The 22681-nt window shown below is 40.7% G+C and overlaps 1 protein-coding gene across 12 annotated transcripts in view; it reads left to right on the top strand.

Moving 5' to 3' along the window:
- Positions 1–22681, top strand: part of BEND5 (BEN domain containing 5) — a 921457-nt gene that overhangs the window by 540964 nt on the left and 357812 nt on the right. Inside the window, exons 1-2 of one of the 12 annotated variants that reach the window (XM_035333432.1) lie at positions 11745–11862; positions 21695–21741. The exons of 10 other annotated variants lie outside the window; for them this stretch is intronic. Coding sequence is in view for 1 of the 2 variants with exons in the window: in XM_035333428.1 (XP_035189319.1) it covers positions 11646–11862 (217 nt within the window). In the remaining variant the exon portion in view is untranslated. Of the gene's footprint in view, positions 1–11449; positions 11863–21694; positions 21742–22681 lie in introns of those variants that run through there. One more of the 12 variants, XM_035333428.1, reaches the window with a different exon arrangement.

Here is a 22681-nt window from a genome sequence, read left to right as displayed (position 1 = left end):
GCATTCTGGCCTAGGTAAGGTGAGGATGCCGGATGGCTCTAGTGTTTCTCCAGTAGTGCTCATCTGGTGGGATGGCTTCCAGCTGAACATGAGAGAAACACAGAGGCCACTGTAATGTATTTTGCATGGGAGCAACCCCAAACACAAGTTAAAAAAAAGACTTGGCTTTTAAATAAGCTACCATATTATCTTAGGTGTAACTTTTTTGTGAAAGGAGAATGGGTAGATTAAAGTTCATCATATCTTGTTTCAGGCTTCTGAAAACCATGTGGCTGGTCTGTGCTACATGTTGAGGAACCAATCATCGGGGAAGAGTTGTTCTTCCTATACCTAACTGATGGGCAGTCTCTCCTCTGGAGGTGCTGACTCAACATTCACCTAAAATACAAGTTTCAACTTGCTGCAGACGTTTTACTTGAAATTTAAGGCAGATCCTGTCTACCCCACCTACTAAACTAGACCAAATACCATTATCAAGACAGAAGCATCTCTGTAAAAAATAGTTATGCAAATGGCTTAAGTGCCCCAGATATAGGTCAGTTATACAACCAAGTTACCTGAGGCCTGCAAGCTCTTTGTATCCATTGGCTCTTTTTTTATTTCTTTTACTCAGCACACTTTTATTCTTTTTAGAATGTTTTGCCATTTGGTGTTGCAATCAATCTGCCATTTCTTGTAAATTGCTTTTGTTTTTTCCAATTCTTTCAGTAATGCCTCAAGCATTACATTGTTCTTCAACCTGCATCAGGTGTCTAGTCCTAAAACACAAAGACATCAGTGGCCTGGGCCTTAATTCTTCACAAATCACTTGTCTCTGTTATGCTCCCTGAGAACTGCAGCTTCAGGAATCCTATCATGGAAAAATCCTAGGACAAAATATTTGAGATACAAAGGCAATAAAATAAGAAGATGTTCAGGTCTAACCACTCCCATGCTGTAATGGAAAACATTGCTTTGAAGCTGTTGTTCATGTGCAGGGCACTTGAAGCTATAAGCCTTTTTACTTTCTTGTGAACATTTTCAAGCCATTTTCTATTTTTATAGGAAATCTAACACACAGAGGGCTTTGGTTTGGTTTGTGAAATAGAAAACTTGTTTGTTTGTTTGTTTGTTTGTTTTTCAGGTTCAGGTCCTTGACTTTTTTTTAAAAATCCTGATTTTACATGGTTAACTACAAAAAAAAAAGGGGGGGGGGGGGGGGCGAGGGGGGAAAAAAGGTCTTGATGACTGTAAGGTAGGTTTAGAGAGAAAAGAATGGAAAGGTAGATTACTGAAAGGTTGGTTACTTTTGCCTCACAAGCCAAACTATTTTCCCGTGTTAACAACTCTTCTGATTTCAAAATAATTACAAAAGGATTTTTTTAGCCTCTTTCTTGGATTTATATATGTTTTAGCAGTAGATGTTTAATTAAAAAAAGTGAGAGACAAAAACAAGGATAGATTGGAGTCAGTATCAGGGAATTATAATAGTTGATGGACACTTGAAACCCAAGGGGAAGGGAATAACAGAATGACTCCAGCTATATCAATTGAAACCAAACACTATTGATCATTCAATTTTAAACTTTTACTTTGAAGTAAAAAATCTTTAAACAAATATTTGTAGGTAAAATTCTGTCCAACTGCTTTTTCACACACAACTTTCACAAAACACAAGTTTGGTACATAACTGAACAGCTTTTCCAGCTGATCTAGAAAAATTGTTCTGATCTGTTCACCCACGATAATCAGTAACATTGAAAACACATGTTCAACACGAAAAATATAAAAATATTAAAGAGAGAAGTAGTACTTCCTTCTGCTTAATCTTTAAGTTTTTATTTATTTATTTATTTATTTTGATGCCAAATGGTAGGCTTTCGGAACAGTGACAGAGAGCTGTTACTTGTGCACAACAATTTCAATGTTTTTGGTTGAGTTTTAGCTTAATGTATGAATCCCACGTCCTTGCTGTCACAAAATCTTCATTTTACCACTTTTGCAATATTGCTGGCATATGTCTCCAGCTGTCTGCTGCTGACATAGAATTGCTTGTGATTATCTGATGCTGAGCTGTTCTCCTCTGTTTTTGTGTTTTTAATCTCTCCAACAATACCTGAATGCGCTGTGCAGATCGTGATTATTGGGGCAGAATACAGTCATCTTTGAATTTTACTGTCCCACACAGAACATTAGAAATTCTAATGATCTTTATATCCAGATTGAATGTGAGCTAGATATTTTTTTTTCTGATTTCGTAATTTAACATTGCAGACTGTTGACTTATTGACTATAATGTTAGCATTTTCCAGATTGGCAGACAAATTGCCTTGTAGGAGTGTCTATGTATGTATTTATATATCATCCAAAGGTTGAACTATAGAATAGATTTTAATTGCCTAGAGAAAACTTAGTAAATCATTTCACTACGACCAAAATTTCTAAACTGAAAAGATGGAAGTTAAATACTCGAACCCACATTACTTTCCAACTTAGAAATATAGATTACTGAGTCTCCCACTGATGTATGTGGGGGGATGGAAGTAAAACAGTGGTAATTCATGCTCAAACCATTTTTTCACTTACAATTGTCTTGTAGTCAATGCAAAACAAAAACAACAACAACAAAAAAACAAAGCTGTAACACAGTATAAGACTGCAAATATGCTCACTGAGCATACTATCCTCTTGTTAGAGGAAAGAACCTTGGAGGTATTTGAGAGCAAGTCTAATTGTTAGTTACATTTCTTACTTCCCACTTCAGCAACATTTTTCTTTCTAGAATACAGGCCTCAAAATAAATTACTGTGGAATAACGAGCTTCCCACAAATCAGCCGATTTACAGTAAATGTCCGCGTATGTGCTCTTACAATTGGTAAATGTGAGTTAATTCAAGGTAGTTTGCTCTCAGGGGAATAGATTTGTTACCCTGCAGTAGCTTGGTCACCTGCTATGCTTCTGCCTTTGCAAGTGATCAATAAGAAGTCAACTGGAATATTATACATTGAGCCTGAGATTTGGAGACATGTATTCCGTTCCTGGGGGGGGTGGCTCTAAGAAATCATGTATGTCCAGATGAAGAAAGCAATATTTACAACTGGAGGCACAGAGTGGAGGTCTGAACCCTTTTAGCCAGATGAAAGGGGGGACCCAAGCATATTGCTTGTCCTGGTGGGAGATTTTTGATAAAACATGCGAGATACCACGGTGGTGCCCTCCTGGCCTTGCTGGCCACTGTGTTGAAGTCATCCTCTGGCAGTCCTTGCTCCATGGAGATGGGAGTTCCAGTGCACTGTGCTCCGTGGTGTCAATGGATGGGATTTGGGCATCTTCCCATAAGCACGGGTGGTATATGAGATCTTGTTTTGAGACAGCCCCAAAGGGTAAGGTGATAACCCTTCAGTATTTCTTTGACTGCAACACTTCATGTTTCAGGCCCACTGGAGTCCTTTCTGGGTCCATCCTTTTTCTGAGTCCCTTTCACAACATGTGGTGTGGTAGGAATGGTTATTGCCCCTGTTCTTTGTGATGAATGAACTTAAAAAATAATACTGTGATAGTGGTCAGGAGAGATTTCAGTGAGTTTTGGAGAGACCATGGAAAATCAAAATATTTCTGTCACACATGGTGTGTAAAAGCAGTGAAATGCATCTGTGGGTGGTAGCTGATCACTCAGGTAAATAGAAAAATCTCAATATAATATCTTTTTTTTCTTGATAAATTATAATCAGTAGCCTTGTTAGTAGTCATAGCAGAGGATTAAAGACTGACTTCCCCTTGAAGAATGGCTATGCCTTTCACTGTCGAGTTGGCCCTCCAGGTCAGAGGCAAGGCAAATAACTGTGTCTACTGAACTGTCCTGTCTTGTTAAGAGATGCATCAATTAATCACTTTTCATAAGTGGGAAATTTATCTTAACCATAGTTAGTACACTTCTCAACCAGATGACTGTATAAAGCTGTATCTTGAGCTACTGTACTGACCTGCTTGTATTTGACCCCTTGAACAAAATTCAGACTTCTTTTGTTCTGTGGTATTTTATTGCATGCCTTGTGATAATGGATAAAATCTGTAGGTTTGCTTTATATTTATGTTCTCTAAATACTGTGGTTATTCTCAAGTAGTAACACCTCTTGCTTGTAATGTAATCCTTGTTTCCCCACCTATTTTGTCTTTTTTATTTTATTGCCTCTTGTACGTACTAGTAAATAAAAGGGGAGCAAAATTGGAACATACAGGCCATTCAGAAGAACTGCTGTGTGTATTATATCAGAGAGTTTGGAAAATTATGGAAATATTTACCGCTCCAAAAGAGTCATTCCGTACACCAAGATTGAATTTAGGAATGGACACAAGCCCTTATATTCTGTCTGTCTGGAAAGACTGATTTTACAATACTTTATGGTCTCAGAATTGTAAAGCGAGTTACGATGAATTTAGTAAAGTCTGTATACTGCATTGCTCCACCGTTTCTTATTTCATTGACATTACATTTTCATCAGTTTGGACTGTGTAGTATCTGCAGACAGTGTATGTTCAAAATATTGGATTGCTGTGTTTTTGCATACAAACCTTATAAAGAAAAAGAAATACCAGACTGTATGTACAAGCATCAAAATCTGATTATATGCAGGATCTAATCTTAATATCACACCATCCTCTCTGAAAAGCGTTGCAAGAATATTCCAATTCATATTCTGAATGGTATGTTTCTCTGCAGTTATTCTGCAGAATTTTTATTCCTACCAGGAGAATATCAGTATATTGAACTGAATAAAAATGTATACACTAAATTGCTTATTCAAATGTCCAGCTTTGATGTTTGTGGAGAATTTAAACCTGAGCTTTGTTTTATTGATAAGAGAGGCTAATGGGAGTTACAAAACAGGAAAGAATGAGTTGTTGTATAATATGCTGGAAATGTGGAAAAAATGCAGATTTCAGTTATTAGCTTTCACAGCTCTATTTGCATAGAAATATACTAACGGTTGGATAACATTTCATGCATGAACTTGATAGAGAGCATCCTTAAACATATTCATGTTAGAAGAGTACTTATAGGGAACCTCAAACTTGAAAACTCCTCTCTTTGTTTAAAAATAAAACAAAACAAAATTAAACAACTACAGTTTCCCTAGGGTATTTTAGTACAAGGTATTTCTTTATGAAACAGAGCTTGCTTTGTTATGAAGAATACAGTGACAGCCTATGAAGGACCCCCATTTCTGATCACACTTTAAAAAAGATCCTGATTCTCCTGAATGTTAAATATTATTGTACAATAGATGTTGCTCAGGCTTTTGTGGAAAATACTAGAGAAGCATGAAGCCCCTTGAGAATTAAAACAAATCTTGGGTTTTCAGCTTCCTATGCCTTTTTCTATTTTGAGGGAAACAACTTCCTTGTAACTAGGGCAAAGATGAATGCCAATTTTCTTTGCTACGTGAGACAATAGGAGTTACGCCTCCTTGATAAACTAGAAGAATTCTTATTTGTTAGAGTCTGTTATAGTTAACACATGAATTTCTGGGAGCTTGGTGACAACTACTCCTTCCAGTATATATATCTTTATATATATTTGTGTATAGATAAAGATATCTTTATCCTATTTGTGTATAGATAAAGATATAAAAATTCACCTACTTGTGCAGCAGGTTCAACTCCATTTAGAACTCACAAATTGTTGTATCAAAGATATCTGGTTTCAGTAGGTGTGGAGTGGTTCACAGAGTATATCAAAGTTTTGCATAGCAATGACGACTTGCATGTTTAGTATCTAGCAGTTGCAATGTTCAGTTTGCCAGCTGTAACATATTATGTTCTATTAATTTAAATTTAAATTTTAAATTAATGAGACACAGCTGAGGATGGCATTTTTCTGAAATATTACAATGATTATTCCTGTTATCTCCCATTGACCTTCCACAACAGGAATTTCACATGCTCACATTAGTTGAGGTTCTTCAAAGAGTTGTTGGTCCACCTCTGATTGTGACTTTAATCAGAAGAAGCAGAGTTGATCTTCTCTTCTGAAGTGGTGAGTTGTGAGCACCATTTCCTGGGAGTATTTGATACAAACTCACGTCAGACTGAACCATAGGTATCCTTGACAGGGATTAGAAAGGGCAAGACAAGAATATGAATTAAAAGCACTGGGATGTGAAAACATATCTCTTTAAGCACTTTTGACTCTGTCCACACTTACGCAACCCCATTCCTGATGATGTTTGTCAAGAACTTTACAAAAAGTAGGACTCATCCCTAGGGTCTGTCCTGTCTCCCGCTGAAATCAGACTTCTGAAGGAAGTGGAAGTGTGAGTATGTGAGTATGCATTCTGGAAAAATGCAGTCGGCAGTAGTTGACTTCTTTTTCTGTACATATCCCATGTTATTTGTGTGAACTTCTCAAGCAGAATTGACCTATACAGAAAAGGGTTGTGGGCCTGTCTTCCCTTGCCACTATGAGATACAAATGCTGGTTCAAGATGGGACAATGCTGTACAGACGTGAGAACTGAAAACCAAAATAGAAATATTATGAAAAAAGGTTATGAGTCCTGTCTTACTCAGAATCTCTGCATAAGCTAACCATGCATGGCATCTAGTTAATTATAATTTACACTGAAGCCAGAAGGTTACGTAGTGTTTAGTCCTTGCCAAATTTAAGTCCCTTTGGCATCTAAGGTAAGGAAGGAATCCAGTTCCTGCAGTGCTGTAAAATCTATGTATGTAAAGCTACATCTACAGTCATATTAGTAAAATGACTGTAAAGAGCTAACCAAAAGTCGGTTTAAACAAATGAAAGGAAGATCTCAAATTTTCAGATTTACAGCTGTTTGTAGGTTGAAACCTTCAGTGGATGGTAGCAGTAAAATCATTTGGACTGCAGCGACGTCTTCAGAGAAGGTCTTGAAGATGGTTGCGGGGGTACCAACAGGACATCTTTTAAAGGCAAGTCCATGCCTGCATCAGTTCAAAGAAAACATTGTCTCGCCTACTTGCTTCTCTCAGGCAAGAAATTTATAGTGTGGAAAACAACATACTGCCTGAATACAGAGGATGGCATTTAGCAAGATTTTGAATGGTATCCAGCTGGGTGGGAGCTGGAAGTCGCGATGCTTTGAGGGTCATTTGCAGCTCCCAGACAACCCAGCTCGTGGCCCCTGCTGAGCGAAGAACAGGGTGAGAGCAGGGACAGTTGCTGCCTCATGCTGAGGCAAGGTAGTGCCGACTGGCAGCACCTCCTGATTCCTGTTGACTTTCTGTAAGCACGTTTAACCTGTAATTTGGAAAAGGAAAATACAGTCTGGCACCCATTCTTGAAGGATTGCCAGTCCCAGATCTATCCATTGCGTAGCCTGACAGAACGTGAAAGATAAGTGTCTTACAGACCAGTATCCACAGCAACAGACACTGGAATTTTGTCTTTTCAATACATACAACCCTTTTTTATTTTCCAAGAGCATAATTATTTATTTTCCAGCTTTATAATAGTAATGATGGCCTTTACGTTGGGAATTTTCAGCAGTTAATGACAATCTGTCTTTTTCTTTGGCCCTTGCTTTCTCCAGCCAGTCATTAACGGCAAGGAAAGTGCCTTCTCCAGTGGTCACTTTTGCTTAATCATTACCTTGTCTTGCTACAGAATGTACCAGCTACCTCTGGGAAATAAATGTCTCCTATGTGAATGGATCCATAAAGTGTTCCTTAGGTTTAATTTATTTGAAAGAATATTCTGTTAGGACGCACGAGTTTAATGTAAAAGAAGATTAAGTATTATCCTCAGCCCCAAGAAAGATTAGACCACCCTCAGGAATTGGGACTAAATAGCCTTGCAGTGCTGCCCTTCCTCCTGTGGAGATGGTTGAAGGCCATAGATTTCAAAAGATTAAATCTTAAGAATTTATCTATGTAATCTAGGTTCCTATACTGTCCTCTTGGTATTGGAGCACTTCAGAAATTATATGTGGACACAAGTGTTTTCTTGTCCATCTCCTAGGATCATACAGGAACCAGATCTTGTTTTTTATATTTGAATTTTATGTGTAATCACTGTCACACTGAAAGCAGAGTATGTCATGTAAGTGGTGTCTTGAGAGTTAAAAATTATTAAAAATTATTATTAAAAAAAAAAAAAAAAAGCTAAAGTGGGACCAAGCCTTTGGAATGCTTGCATTGCCCTGCCTAGATAGTAGTCCCCTCACCCCATCACCCTCTCCATTTCAAAACACCTAGAAGTTGTTTGAGACTTCCTTCCCCCCCCCCAAGGGAAGATTCATTTGTACCCATAAATGGCTTTATCTTTCACTTTATCAAAAGAGGAAAAAAATAGATATTATGTAATTGATCAACTTGAGATGTTTTCTGACCACCCGATAGAACATATTCTTGGTCAAAAATTGACTGTATCCTGAGTGGATTGAATGTGTGTACTTACGTAAGCCTTTGAACAGTCTTCAGTTCCTGAACGTCGTTAGAGTCATTATTTAAGCTTTATGACTTTAACTGCTATTGTTAAAATGCAGTGAGTTATCTAAACAATTGTGAACGTATCTTTTTTTTTTGGTACATTCAAGCTCTTGCAACTGTTTAAGAAATGTATTGCTTTGAGGATAAATAAGTTCACCAGAAAACAATTAAATTTTCTAAATAGTGTATTTTATGTGTGGGGATTCCCAGTAGTAGTCCAGTGTACAATTATTGTTGAGTAGTCAGGTAGTATTGAAGCCCCTCTACTTGAATAGTAAAAGAAAATGGGAATTACTTCATCTTTAGATTTAAAACCAACATGGCGTCCCTTGAGAGTTTGGTGTTAAACATGGAAGTAACTGATACATCTAATTTTAATGTTTTGCTGTGGAAGAGATTTAGCACCTGCGGAACTATTATTGGTACTATTAGCTTTTCATTTTGTATCTTTAAGTGAAACCACAAGAGTTCACATCAAAACAGCAGCAGGCATCAGTTTTCTGCTTTAATGATTTTTATTTTCTTTTTACTTTTCAAGAAAAATAGTTGCAGAAAAATGTAGGTTGTGTTCCAGGAAACAGCCACTCACAGGTCCCTCAAGGGCTGGGACTGTGCTTTGTCGTTTCCTGACTCTTGGAGTGACACTTTTACTTAAGTGACACTTTTTACTTAAGGTAAGGCTTCATTTGTATTTTGAAAGTATGACAATCTCCTTCTCAGCAGGGTTTTGTTGTTTCTAAAAGGCTGGGAATTGCTAAAGGATTTAAATCTAGTGAGGATACAGTCACATTCCCTTAATAATGAGTTTTCAAACCCATAGCTGTAAAAAGGCTCTACATCTTCTAACTTTAGGCTCTCCGGCTAGCCAGTGCTCAACCAACTGGCTACCCATTAGTAGAAATGAGGAAGATCTGAAGGAAAGGAGTGCTGATACTTGTGTGTTTGTATTCTGTGCTTAAACTGACCTTTTTCTCTGCTTCACAGCTACACAATGCAGATTATTTATAGATTTCAGAGACAGAAATTAACACAGTTCCTTGCAGGCAGAAGAGAAATGTATGGGATCATTATTAATTCTTTAGCATTATAATGCCTTCTGGCTCAATGTGTGTGCTGGGCACCAAGTGTAAACACGCATTTGTCATTTCGACCCTTAATCTGTTCCCAAAAATGTCCTTCAATGGAGAACTGTGAAACAGCTTTTCTAAATGATTTGAGACCTTTTTTTTTTTTTTTTTTTTTTTTTTTTTGCCACTGACACAAAGATCTTTATAGCCTTTCCTGTAATTGAACCATCAAATGTAAAATGTGGCGAATGCCAGTTTAGTGTTTCTTTTTTTTTTTTAAAAAAAAAAAGCAAATAAAAAATAAAAAAATGCACACTGATGCTACCTGCCCTTACATGAATGCTTTTAGTTTTCTTTCATTAGGGGAAATTACCCAGGTCTCCTTGGTACCTGAAGAGATCTTTCCTCTTCCACATCTACCCTAACCTTTGAGTCCCTAGCTTATCTTCGTTTCTCCTGTTATATCTAGTTTCTCAATTTTTCTGTTTTCCTTTCCTTTTAACAGCAATCTTAGATGTTGCTAATAGATTTCAGCTGCAGAGGAAATACAATCCCAATAAGACTCAGCGCACTGAATCCCTCACTAGCCACTGAACTTAGTGGGACAAAATTGTCCTTCATGTAATTTTAACAGCGTCCACGGAGTAATTCCAGCCATCAGTCTGTCCTGTCATCTTTCTGCAGCTCCTTCTACCTCCATTGTAACACAAGGTAGAGGATCGCTACAGCAGCTGTTATTGTTTGATCAGCAACACGGTCTTTGCTGGAATTTCATTTCCCTTGCAGCCTAGCTACTAGAATACATTTGTCATCCATACTTTGTAGCAGACTTATATTTGCCTGTAATTACATACCAGTCTGGCAATACTTTATTGTTAGCATAAAGTACTGGCGCTTAAATCCCCAGTCCTAAACTGAAGTATTTGCAAAACTCTGTAATTGCTAAAATAATAAAGCTGCCATTATTGTATGGGAAGTTTACAGCCTGTTTCTGAAATACTTGTATCGGCTTAACTACACCTGTATGCGTTCCATACGTTTTCATGGGCTGCTTGAGACAGACTTCTGCTGTGCATTTCTGATACTTTCACAGATGGCTGAGGAGGGAGGGGACCTTCAGTCAGAATATTCTGAGTCTGTGGCCTCTGGACATCAACTTGTCCACAATCTCCTCCTCAAGCAGGGCCACCTAGAGCTGGCTGCCCACGACCACGAGCGTCTGTCAAGTTACCTCTGAGCATGCAGGAGACTCCGTTAGTTCTGTGGGCAACCCCTTCCAGTGCTCAGTCAAAATTTTACTTGATTTTTTTTCTAGGTTGTGGTCTACTAAGAAGCCTATAAAAGATAACCAAGAAAAACAAGTTCAGTGTACTTAAACTCAGTGCAATGGGCAGACATCAGTGCGAACGTTTAGGGATATGCAAACCTGGAAAGGTATTTTGGTTTAATTTTGCGTTGATATTTCGGGTTGTGTTGGCTGTTTCCTAAAATAGGATGACCCTCCCTCGCTGTTTGTTACTCTTTCTGGTTTTATTTTGGCCTTTAAATAACTCTCCCTTTTGTTGGGCTGCTCCCAACACTGGGCCAAACCGACCTCAGCATTGGAGCCCTGGGGAAGAGTAAGCACTGCTGCTACTTTATTTCTTCATACGGGAAGGTGAAAACATCTGTACCGTGTGTGTGCGCCCAGCACGTTGGGGATTCGTGCTAAGAATGCCACGGGCACTGCTGTCAGGCACGGGCACAGAGTTTCTGTGGTGTTTTGGGGGACAGAGGGGAAACTCTGCGCTCATCCAACAACCGCTGAGCACCAGCGGCTGTGGTTGTGCCGAAGACGTTCATGTCACGAAGGAAGGTGGGCACCGGGCCTCCAAACGCAGCCCGCTGCCGCAGCACCGGCCCCAACCGGGGGCCTCCCCCTCGGGCCGGGCCTCCCGGGCCGGGCCCCGCGCCCTCCCTCCCGCCTCCGTCCGTCTCTGTGCGCTCCGCGCTGGATTGCTCGCGTCTAGCCCGGCGCTGGCGGCGCGGCCAGGCGAGCTCAGCCGAGCGCAGAGGCGGATTTTGAGGAACAATAACAGAGCGGGGAGCGCGGGACCGGCGCGGCCGCCCCGCCCGCCCGCCCGCCGCACCATGTACGCCTTTGTGCGGTTCCTGGAGGACAACGTCTGCTACGCGCTGCCCGTCTCCTGCGTGCAGGACTTCAGCCCCACGTCCCAGCTCGACTTCGACAACCAGAAGGTCTACACCGTGTACCGCAACCCCGAGGAGGCGGACGAGGACGACGAGAGCCCCGGGGAGTGGGGCGAGCGCCTGCTGCTGCACAAGGCCCAGATCCTGGCGCTGGCAGGTGGGCGGCGGGCACGGGGATGGGGACGGGGGGGGGGGGGGGGGGCCGGGGGGCGGCCGCCCCCCCCCCCCCCACGGGGGGGGGGGGGAGGGCGGGGGAGGGGAGGGGAGGGGACGGGGGGGGCCGGGGGGGGGGGCCTTGGGGGCGGGGGGGGTGCTGGCGGTGGTGGTGGTCCTGGTGGTGGTCTTGGTCCTGGTCGTGATGATGGTGGTGGCCCTGGTCCTGGACCTGGTCCTTGTGGTGTCCTGGTGGTCCTGCTCCTGGTGGTGATGTCGAGGTGAAATTAGCCCCCCTCACACACACACGTACTCGGGGCCCCGAAGTTGAGGTGTCGGTGCGCGGGGTATTTATAGCGCCCGCAGTCCCCGCTGTGCGTAACTCTGCGGCTCGGCAGCGCGCTGCCAAGCCAGAGGGGTGCTGCTTTATGTCCGCGCTGTTCGTGTAAGTCACTTCACGAATTGGAAGGCAAAAAAGGAGCCAGACCTTTCCGTTGGGTTCTTGGCTTGGCTGCGTCGCGCTGGTTTCACGTTCAACTTGCATACCTCACCCGCGAAAACCACGCGTTAAGACGTGAACCCGTTTTTTGGCTGTTGGAAGGGGGGCAGCCCTCATGAGATGGTGCTTCTGCTGCCTGGCCCCGGGTCACGTCCCGCAGCACGTTGCCATGAGGACTTTCTGAAGTTGCCTTGCAACGACGCGCTGCCCTGCTCGGAGTTGGCACACACAAAGTTTGAGGTTGTTTGTGACAACTTGCTGGCTAGTGAGGGATTGTCCCATCCACCGGGGGGAAGATGGTGGCTGACGGCTGGACCCTCACTGTGAGGAGCCAAGGGGACACTGGGTTCGGATCCTGACCCCTCCACTTGAGGAGAAGAAATACTGGTTACATCCATTTCCCCAAATAAAGAATGGGCCTCAGAAACTCTGCTCTCTGGCACTGAGTCCTGGGAAGGCAGTGCCTGTGTCTCTGAACAGGGCAGCTTAGTGCTACAGTCATGTAAAACTGGTATTTTCTTAATTATAGCTTTATTTTTGGAAATAATTCCCAAAGCGGATTGACTTGGTGGTCTGTTTAGGCCTTGAGTCAGCGACTCAAGTCAGTGTCCTGTTTACAGTAGTGGTCACAAGCAGGTTCTTGGAAAGAATAAGAAACAGGCAAGTGTGTACATCGTTCCCTGTAAAGCCTTTCCACTTTCTGAACAGCTGCTACTCCAGGAGTTCAGGATAGCAGGAGAACCCACTAGGCGAAGTTTTTGTTGTCCTGTGCCATCACCCTGTCATTTGTGTGTCCTGTCTACAGCAGAGCAGAATTGGCATAGGATGTATTCCTTGCAAGTTACCTGTCAGATACACAGAAGACAGCGGTATCGCTGTTTGGGCTTTGCTTGGCCTCTTCTCAAAGACATCCCACGTGGAGCTCACCTTCCTCTTTCTTACTGGGGAACTGCAGCAGCAGCGCCCTTTCTGTTCACCACGTTCATCACAACCCAAGTTAAAGTTTGGGAAGTTCTCACTAATAGCTGGTTTGCTCGCATGGTGAGCCTACCAGGTTGCCTCAGTTTGCCAAGTAGTGAACCCAGCAGAAAGCACACCCACTTTTGTCAATTTCCTTGTTCAAGACAGGTTGTACCTAAGAGAAGTTGTCTTCTGCGCAGTTTCTCTTTGCTTCATCGCTCTTGAGCCAGAACAAACCAATGCTTTTTCCTCTAGGGAGCAAGATGTGTTACTTATATTAGTGGTTTGCACTAATTGCTCCTCAGAGATTTCAGTATCTACAGGAGATTCTCCTAGGGAGCCAGGAATGCAAAGAAACATACAACTGTCTTTATCACATCTGTCACATCTCAATATACGTGACTATATCTGTGATTTACATCCTTGGAGAACTTCTCACCTGAATCCTTACTTCTGTTCTTTTCTCCCTCCAGTGTGTCAAGATACTGTAATTGACTTCAACATATGTTACTTACAAAGGATTACTTACTTTTAAAGTGTCACTTTCTCCCCAGATTTTCAATATAGGTGTTCATCTTAGAGTGGTTATAAACACTGGGGAGAGATCTTGATCTTACATGAAGACCCTTCAGCAGAATTTTTGGTTTATAGTGACCAATTCAACTTTTACAGATTACCATCATGATTTTTCTTTTGAAACAAGTTTTCCTTTTCTCTGTTGTTTAAAAAAATGATACTTTTAAAACTTTTACCCTCCTTAAGTTCAGCAGGAGTTCACCAGGGATAAATAAGTTTTCATGCCCATAGTACAAACTTCTGTTGGAGCTTTCTTTGTGTAGGTAGTTCATGAAACAATTGATTTGAGAGAGACTAGAAGCAATTCTTAGATCCTTTGTGGTGAGGCTGAATGTTTGGAAACCTGCACACCTGTGAGAAATATATTGACGCTTCAAGGCAGAGGGAACTGATGTAAAGGTATCACCTTTTTTTATTTTTTTAAAGGGTAGTGTGTTGGGCACGCTCAGAGCATCACGTAATTGTGACAGACTTGGTATGTTGGGGAGATAAATACTGTCTACTTCTGGATACTTCAGTAATAAGCAATAGGTAGTAGTGTGACAGCAGTGATAGACGAGCTGGAGGCAGCTGTGCGCTTTTCTCATGCCTGTGTGCGTGTGGTTGGGACCTGCTGGTGGTGGCGGCACACGTTAGTTTGGGAACCTTTGACTTCTTCAAAAGTTAGCCCAAGACTAAAGCTAAAGCTAGGAAGGCTAATTGACCCCAAGCTAGGACAGTTGTAGACTTTTGAGCCATAGAAGGCATACTGAAATGAACGTTCTGTTCCACAAGTTCAGCATTCAGTTAATAGGCAACTGTTGTTACGTAGTAATGAAGGAATCGTTTTATTTACCTCTTGAATGGAAAATACAGCTCAGCAGAGTAGAGTTGCACTGTAAAGCAGATTTGGAGGTGACACGTTAACTGGTCTTTCTCATCGAGAATACAAAAATAGTAGACAGCTTTTCAGAAGAAGCTTGAGTCTCTCTGATTATCCACGTCTCTCCTTTTTTCTTCGTGTCCTTTTGTCAAAATGCTGACAAGCTGTTTTCCGATCCCTAGTGTTGAAATACATGTGCCACTTGCAACTTTTTCCACTGCTGTCCAATATAGTCACTGGCAGTTTTTTCTATAAGTGCGTGCACCTTATAGGAGCTCATATGATTCTTCATATGATTCTTACATGACCTTACAGGAACCTTTTCTGGCTTTACAAAGTGATGAGTATTAGGTGGAACAAGCAGGGACTTTTTAAAAGTTTAATACTTCAGGTTGCAGTTTTTAACAAGTTAATAGGGACCACCTTCTAATACATTCTTGCCTGACTACAGTAAATTATTTTCTCTACCTGCTGCCCATAACATTTCCTACCCACACAATCATAGCAAACACATCTCCATCAGATTCTTACTGCAGTTCCCTACCTGCCACTGCAGACATGTTAATACCTGCCTGCACCCTTATTCTTTCTTGCTCCTTTATAAAATATTATGCTCCACTTTTTATTAAAATAGGTTAGGTGATTTAAAAAAAATCTTTAAAAGCCAGTGCAGCTCATCATGAGCTAATTTGCCGTGTATTTCAGAAGGTTGTAAAGTCTCTGTTCCCAGAACAATTTTAAATTGCACGATTCTGTTGCTGAGTTTGGAGTAAGTTTGAGGGTGGATACACCCGAACAAGTTGAAGCTGCCGACTTTGGATAGCTGCTGGAGGAAAGGCATTGTCAAGTGCTGGAGCAGGTGAAAATTTACAGGATGAGATTTTAGATTATCCGAAGAATATGCAAAATTAAGGTCAGGAAGTGATCTGGATGTGTAAAATTCATCTGAAGCTTTCATTTGTATTTTTGTAGGCTTCTGCTTCTCTGTGCATTTTTTTGGTTATTCCTTGCACTATTTGGAGTAGGCAAAGCAGGGCGTAGCAGTGCCCACCTAGTGCCCATGTGGCAGCCCATGCTCAGACACAGGGCAACCTGCAGACTGAATGAACTATTGTGGAAGCTGCTAACTTTTCTGTTCCTAAAAAGCTCTAGGTCTGTTTCCTGTCATGATGTGCAACTCATGCAACTGCTTCTTGGGTATTCCCAGTGTGACCCCAAGTAAAGAAGTGCCGTAGGAAGCCTTCCAGTAGTAGCCCTGGCTCCTCCTAGACTGTTTTGTTTGTTTGTTTTTGTTTGTTTGTTTTGTCTTGTTTTTCTGGGATAGTTCTGGAGTATCCGTGGGCTGACTGGGACTTAGCGCTCCAGGGCAGGAACACATGTCTCTTCCCACCTGTGCGTTGGGTCTTGCCTTGTGAGTGGCCCTCCTCTAGTCACTGAGCGGAGCTAAGCCCAGCAGGGCACACGCTGCTGAAGCAAACTCGTTCAAAATATGGTCTAGATTAAACTTATATACATACTTATATATACACATATATATTTCTATATATTACTTTCTGCTGTGATATTTGAGGTGCAGAGGCTCACCAAACCGTTTTGCGTGTATGTCACAGAACAACCACATCACACTCCTCAACACAACGTGGTAGTGTTCATACCACATGAATACAAGCGTGGTGGTATTCATAAAGAATATTCTGAGCCACATTTCACACTCATCTTGTGTTTGATCCATGTCCGCTTTATTCTTAACTATTTCAAGATGAAGGGCGGATTGTTATTTTTCCCCGCTTTCTTCTAAATTGTACTGTAAGAGCGTGTCTGAGATACAAAGGGCTTATACAAAGGCACGTCTTTATCGTATCTGTATGTTCAGCACTGAAGTCTTAATAGGGCACATTAGCGCAAAGCCAAAAAAAAAAAGGAACTTTTAAAACTGTAGCCTGTAACCCTCATGATAATAGTTATCACTGTATGTCATCAGCTGCATAAAGTGCCGGTGAAAAGGCATTTAAAAAGAATGTGTCTGTGCAAGAAGATTTTACCCCCTAGTTTTCTCTTATTCTTTATCTCTGCATTTATTCCAGAAGGAAATATCTTTTTTTGTTCTTCAACCATTCTCAATTGACCTGTTTGCTCCTCAGTCACATTTGCTTTTTGCTTCTGAACAGTCAGAAGTCATTTACTTACGTATTTTTATGACACTCAGGCGTACAGGTCACCTACAGTGTTGTTATTTCTCTTGATCTTTGTATGTACCTTTTGCACATAACACAAGTTAAGCTTGTAAATGTTGTATAAGCTTAACTATGGTAAAATAAAAGTATGAATTTCAGGATTTTAATCAAATTAACTTCAAAGGTAGTGTGGTGATGGTAGCTATGGTAACTAACACTTACTAATTAAAATATGCTAAAATTTGCAGGGAGTGAAAAGGGGAATTAATGTAAGTTAATGTTTTTGTTTTCTTAATTTGACTGTAAAACATTTTTTTCCAGGGAATTGCCTATGTGCAGTCAAGTATTTGCTGGTGTGTTTTTTTTTTTTTTTTTTTTTTTTTAAAAAAAGAAACCTTTTAAAAATAGTAGAGCCTGAACCACATCATAATTTTTGTATTTAAACTAAAAAATACATGAATCTACCTGCTATTTCCATAGCAATTCATTCCTCAGTCAGATAGAGTTGTGGAGGTTTCCTGGAGAGTTCCCTGGAGGCTGCTGCTTTATTCCTTGCCTGAATAGCTGGTGGGCAGCATCTCCACTGCTTCATGGCCTTTTTGATCGGAAATTCATTATCAGGGTTTGGTCCTAATACCTTTCTTCAGCGTGATTCAGACTGACTGGTCAGGGCAGGCAGATTGGCAAACTGTAGCTGGCATTGAGAGGGTGATCTCCTTAAGTGAACTCTTGAACTTTCTGAGAAAAAAAATGTTTTTTGTAATAAAATTTTGTTTTTATAAAATATTTATCTTGTCCAAACTTCTGAAAAGTAATTCCCATAGTTGAGTTTCTTATACAGGTACAGATGAAAGATTTAAAAGCTCAGTTTTTAACATTCTACTTGCTCTAAAATTTGTTTTTATTTATTTTTAGTTTGTTTGTTTTTACTTTAATGGTAATAATGTATTATTTTATTTGTTTCAGAAAGGATTAAGAGAGCTACTCAAAAATAGCTATAATCCTTTATGTTTGACATGCTCAGGGTATTGCACAAATATTAACAAAACTGCACAACACTTCAATGGGGTAGATAGAGACATTGAGAGAGGTTGAGTTATTCAAGGTCAGTATTTAAGTAAATATTGGATCCAGGATTAAAGTTATCCTCAGTCTAGTTTAAAAAGAAAAAAAAAAAAAAAAAAGATTTCCTGTTTCTCAGCCTGATGTCTTTTCTTTACTTGATCTTGTAGTTCCATTAATTTCTACTGCCAAATACTATTCTAATACCACTAAGAAATTAAATGGAAGAAACAGTTTTGTTGCTGAAGAATGATAATTATTTCTATCAAGACTTTTGTCTTTTAGCTATGTTGCCTTGGCTAATTATTGTTGGAGAGACTTTTTATTAACTTTTGAATTAAGAAATACGTTGTATTATCAATATGAAATGCCAGAAGGAAGATAATTTCACTTTTTCTTGCAGTATAAAGCTGAGTTTGGGTTGATACTCAAATAGCAAATCTCAACAATCTGCTGATAAATGAACATATGCACAAGGAGGGTATTATAAAATAGTTGAACATTGTCCTGTGTTTTAGAAACAAGACTTCAAATAGGTATCCACACTGATACAGTCTCACTCTTTGCAGTATTAAACGGCATATCTCTGTTCCACTAGAGAAAGAAATGTAGATTCAGACCTCAACCTTTGTTCCTTTGTGGTGGGTTCAGTTTTATGAGTGGCTGCAGGTTTGTGAACATATTTTTTCTCTGTGAACATATTTTTATTACTGTATTGATTCTTAATGAGGGAGAGCCAGTTTTGAAGTAGGATTTCCCATGGAACCTAGGAGTGGAAGTTGTTTTTATTCTCTATCCTCTGCTATTGTAGGCAATAGCATTTTGTATCCTGCTCCTTACTCTTGCTCTTTGGTCTGTAGCCCCTTTGCGCAAGGCAGGCATCCGTCGGCTTGCCCCCAGTCATCAGTGGGCAGCCTTGAATCAGGCTTCTGGCATCTCATCCCTCTCACCAGTCTTCCCCTAACCTAACAAGTGGTACCTCAAGACCTTTCTATTTTGCCTTTTCCCAATTCTATTAAGATTTTTTTTCATTCTGGCTTCTATTCACTCAAGTAAATGAAATTCATAAGATTTAACAGCCTTTTTGGCTGGCTCCTCCAGAGCATGCCCTTACCTTTTCATGCCTTTTGGCCCTGTTTGTCACGGTGTTGTAGCTTGGTATGTCATCTGCCCTGACTTTGAGAACCCTCTTTTTGTGCTGAAGACATTTCCCAAGTCACTTGGTTGTGTGTTTCTGTCTTCTCTTTCTCGGGAAGTGCTACAGGAGTATTTAGTTCTTAAATTTTGGGGGGTGATGGCAGCCCAGATGATGGCAGCTCGCAGCTCTGCCTTTTTAATCCTTACTTTTCTCGTTGACTCAGATTTCTTTCCAGCTTCCTTCTCTGTCATCCTTATGCAGAAAACTTTCTTTCAGCTTAAGCTTAGGATAGCCTGAGATATTTTCCTACCATTTCTGTCCAACTAAATGTACTTCATGTGTGTGTTTTCACTGTGCCCAGTCTTTTTTTTTTTTTTTCTGGAATCTCTTTTTCAACTTCCAACAAAGCTCTACTCCAATCTTAAGGAAAAAAAAAATATAAATAAAAAATATAACAATATAGTGAATTATTGTATCCAAATGACGAATTGACTGTGCCAGCACCTTCTGGACACCTCTCAGCCTACTGCCCTCCTTTGACCCACGTCAGGTTTGGTGGCACCTCACTTCTTCGAGTAAGTTTTGCATTTCTGCAGCCATCCGTTACCTTGTGTTGTACACCGTTGTCGTTCTGAGTTTCTTCTGCTTTGGTGGTGGCCTCAACGTCCATGTGCTTCTAGCCCAGGGGTGTTTTACATGAGATTTTTCTTCCTCTATATCCTGAGCACTTTGTGAGCCGGCAGGATCGTTACATTTTCTGGGGTCTCTTCTTCCTCTTTGCTTGCAGTAAATTAGCTAAAAGCGTCATTTATGATTCTCTTTTTTTCCATTTTCAGATAAACTAGCTGGCTTTTGTTGTTGTTGTTATATTATCGTGCTGGTTTCATTTTCAGTCACAGCAATATTGATTATTGTTTATTTGTGCTTAAGTGGCACTTAGGAATCCATGCCCTGTGGTGCTTTGTGCGTGTATTTGTTTTGAAGCGCCAAGTATACCTTTGCCTGTGGGCTTTTTGTTTTGGTTCTTGAGTGTCTTTCTCTCTAGTTGTGCTCTGTAAGTAGTGCAGAGCCTCCTGAGGCAGATGATGTTCGCAGTCAGCACTGAGGCAGCTCAACACAGCAGCGTGGGGGGAATTTGGTGCAGGTGCTGCCCATATGTGTTGGGTATATGCCTAAAAACGGGAAGGGCGATGCTAAATTTTTTGAACTGTCACTATATCATTTTCCACAAGGGGTGGAATTTTTTTTTTGAAGGCTTAAGGGAAGGATGAATTTTGCTCAAGGTTCTCTCATTTTATTATTATAAGATTTATAGCATCACCAAGCCGCTTGTTTGGACTGATCCCAGACCTGCCATCCCTCATCTACTCAGTGCAGAGCTCTCTTCCTCTAGTTTTCCAGCTTTTACTCCAAAGGTGGAAAAAACAGCACTTGAACTATTTTTTTCAAAGGGATTAGTTTTTTCAGTCCTTACTCCTAAATTAGAAAGTAAAGAATGTTTTAAGGAGACTCGCAGATTTTCATAGTTGTACTCTACATCCCAGGATAGGGTGTGCAGTTTAGATTTTTACTTGAATTTAACCACCTCATTTCCTGCCCTGTCAAACTCACTTTGTCTGCCTCAGTTCCCTGCTTCTGCAGGCTTGAAGCTATTGCATTTTGGCCTAGATCTGCCCATCCTGACACTAAAATGAAGGCCTAACAGTGAAGAAAGCGTTCCAGGAACAGTTTATCCTTCGTGAGTTGATACAGAGTCTCTTAGGCAGGGTTGGTTTTTTGGCCTTTTTTCCTTTGGCACTGCTGAGGCCGGATGTCTACCCAGGCGCTCTGAAATGTCTCTGCAGTTGTCTTCTGGTATCCTGTCTTTTTGGCACTCTGGTGGGTGTCCATGTGGGCTGGGACCACTGGCCTTGAACCCTGCACTTCCCCACGGCTGGCCAGCACGATCACTGCATCCTGACCTTTTCCTGCAGCACTGGTATCCCAGCCTTCTTGGTTCTGTTCACCGAATCACAAAATATAATTTTCTCTGTCTGTTGTTGTGGCTACTGTGCACAAAAGTGTTTTTTCCTAATTTGTCGGGGCATGTGTCTTCCAGATTGTCTGTTCTTAAAGGACAGAGGGTTTCAGTGTTGTCCATGCTTGCACCACAGTTCTGCAGCGTGTATTTTGTTACAGGTACCTAATTAGCTGTGTTCAGTGCTAGTTCTCAGTAGCTGGCTTTGCTAAATCACTTATTCCACGTACAGGAAAAACAGTAAGCACAACTTCATGGCAATATGCTTGTGGCCATCCAAGGGATGGTATGTTTAACTTGTAGTGAGGTTTAAATGACTGGGGACAAAGTCTAGCCAAATTATTCACATCATTGCAAAGAAGGCTCTGAGTGACAGCATTTCTGGGACTGCCTTTCACTTTCTTAACGTGTTCTGTGGCTGCAGTCACTGAATTGCATCTTGTTCAGTTGTTCAGTCATTTAGGTTCATAGCCTGATTTTCTTCTGGCTCAAAATGTGTGTGTGTTTTGCATTTTGCTGGATTCCTGTTTTGTCCTTGTCTTTTGTAGGCTTGCACAACAGCAGAAACGGAGGCCTAAGGAGAACTGCTCGAAAGGCACGTTCATGTTTCTCCTCCCCCTCCCCCTGGTCTCCTCTCACTTCCCTCCCTCCCCTTCCCAAATTCCATTAATATTTACAGAACACGAGCCAGTACTTCAGCATTATCCTCAAATTCAGAATGAGATTTTTCTGGCTCTGTCTGCAGCTAATGTGGAAGACAACAGAGGTTAGAAATGCACTTTTAAAAAAGGAAAAACAAAAGACCTTTCATATCCAACACTGGATGAATTGTGTTAGGTTTAAATAAGCCTAGAAAGAACTGAACATATGTAACAAAATATTATATGTAATTCCACTGGAAGATGGAGGAACATAACATTGTTAGCTCATAAAGTAAATGAAAAAAATACTGAGCTTTAATTTACATAAACGCATTTTTACCATTATCTCTTCAGATTTAGTGCATGTGGGGAAAAAGTTCGTCAGCTTACTGGCTCATTTACAGGTTAAGCAGTAAAATCTAAGAGTCACATGAAAAGTTTTGTCAAACATAAGAGAGACCTGTGTTGGTAGTTCTGCACTGATAGTTTAAAAACTAAGCATTTGTAAGGAGCTAAAAATAAACTTGTACCTTCAGTCCACCTGTAAAGTTTTGCAAATACAGATTTCACAGACAAGCTGAGAAATTAGGAGGGGAAAGGAAAGAGGAGAATTCAAATAGCTTTATTTGACCCCAAACTAGGTATTTTCATTCATTTCTGTTGTTCAGAGTATTAAATATGTTCTTAACCTAAGTTGACTTAAAAAATAAAAAGCCAAAACGAAAAGATAAATATTTTTGTTCTTCCAAATTGTTTTTATTTTAGTGTTGTATTTGTCAGAAAATATTTGCTGACTTGACAGTAGTCCACACATGCACTTTCTCCTTGATGACCCTTTCCCGTGACTGTTTCAAGGCTTTTCCCTGGCCGAAGAGTGGCCAGGGTCTGTTTCCA

Source organism: Oxyura jamaicensis, chromosome 8 (assembly GCF_011077185.1).
Source record: "Oxyura jamaicensis isolate SHBP4307 breed ruddy duck chromosome 8, BPBGC_Ojam_1.0, whole genome shotgun sequence".
In the NCBI taxonomy this organism is placed as follows: Eukaryota; Metazoa; Chordata; class Aves; order Anseriformes; family Anatidae; genus Oxyura; species Oxyura jamaicensis.
Note: the sequence above shows the minus strand (reverse complement) of the source record. Positions and strands in the feature narration are given on the sequence as shown.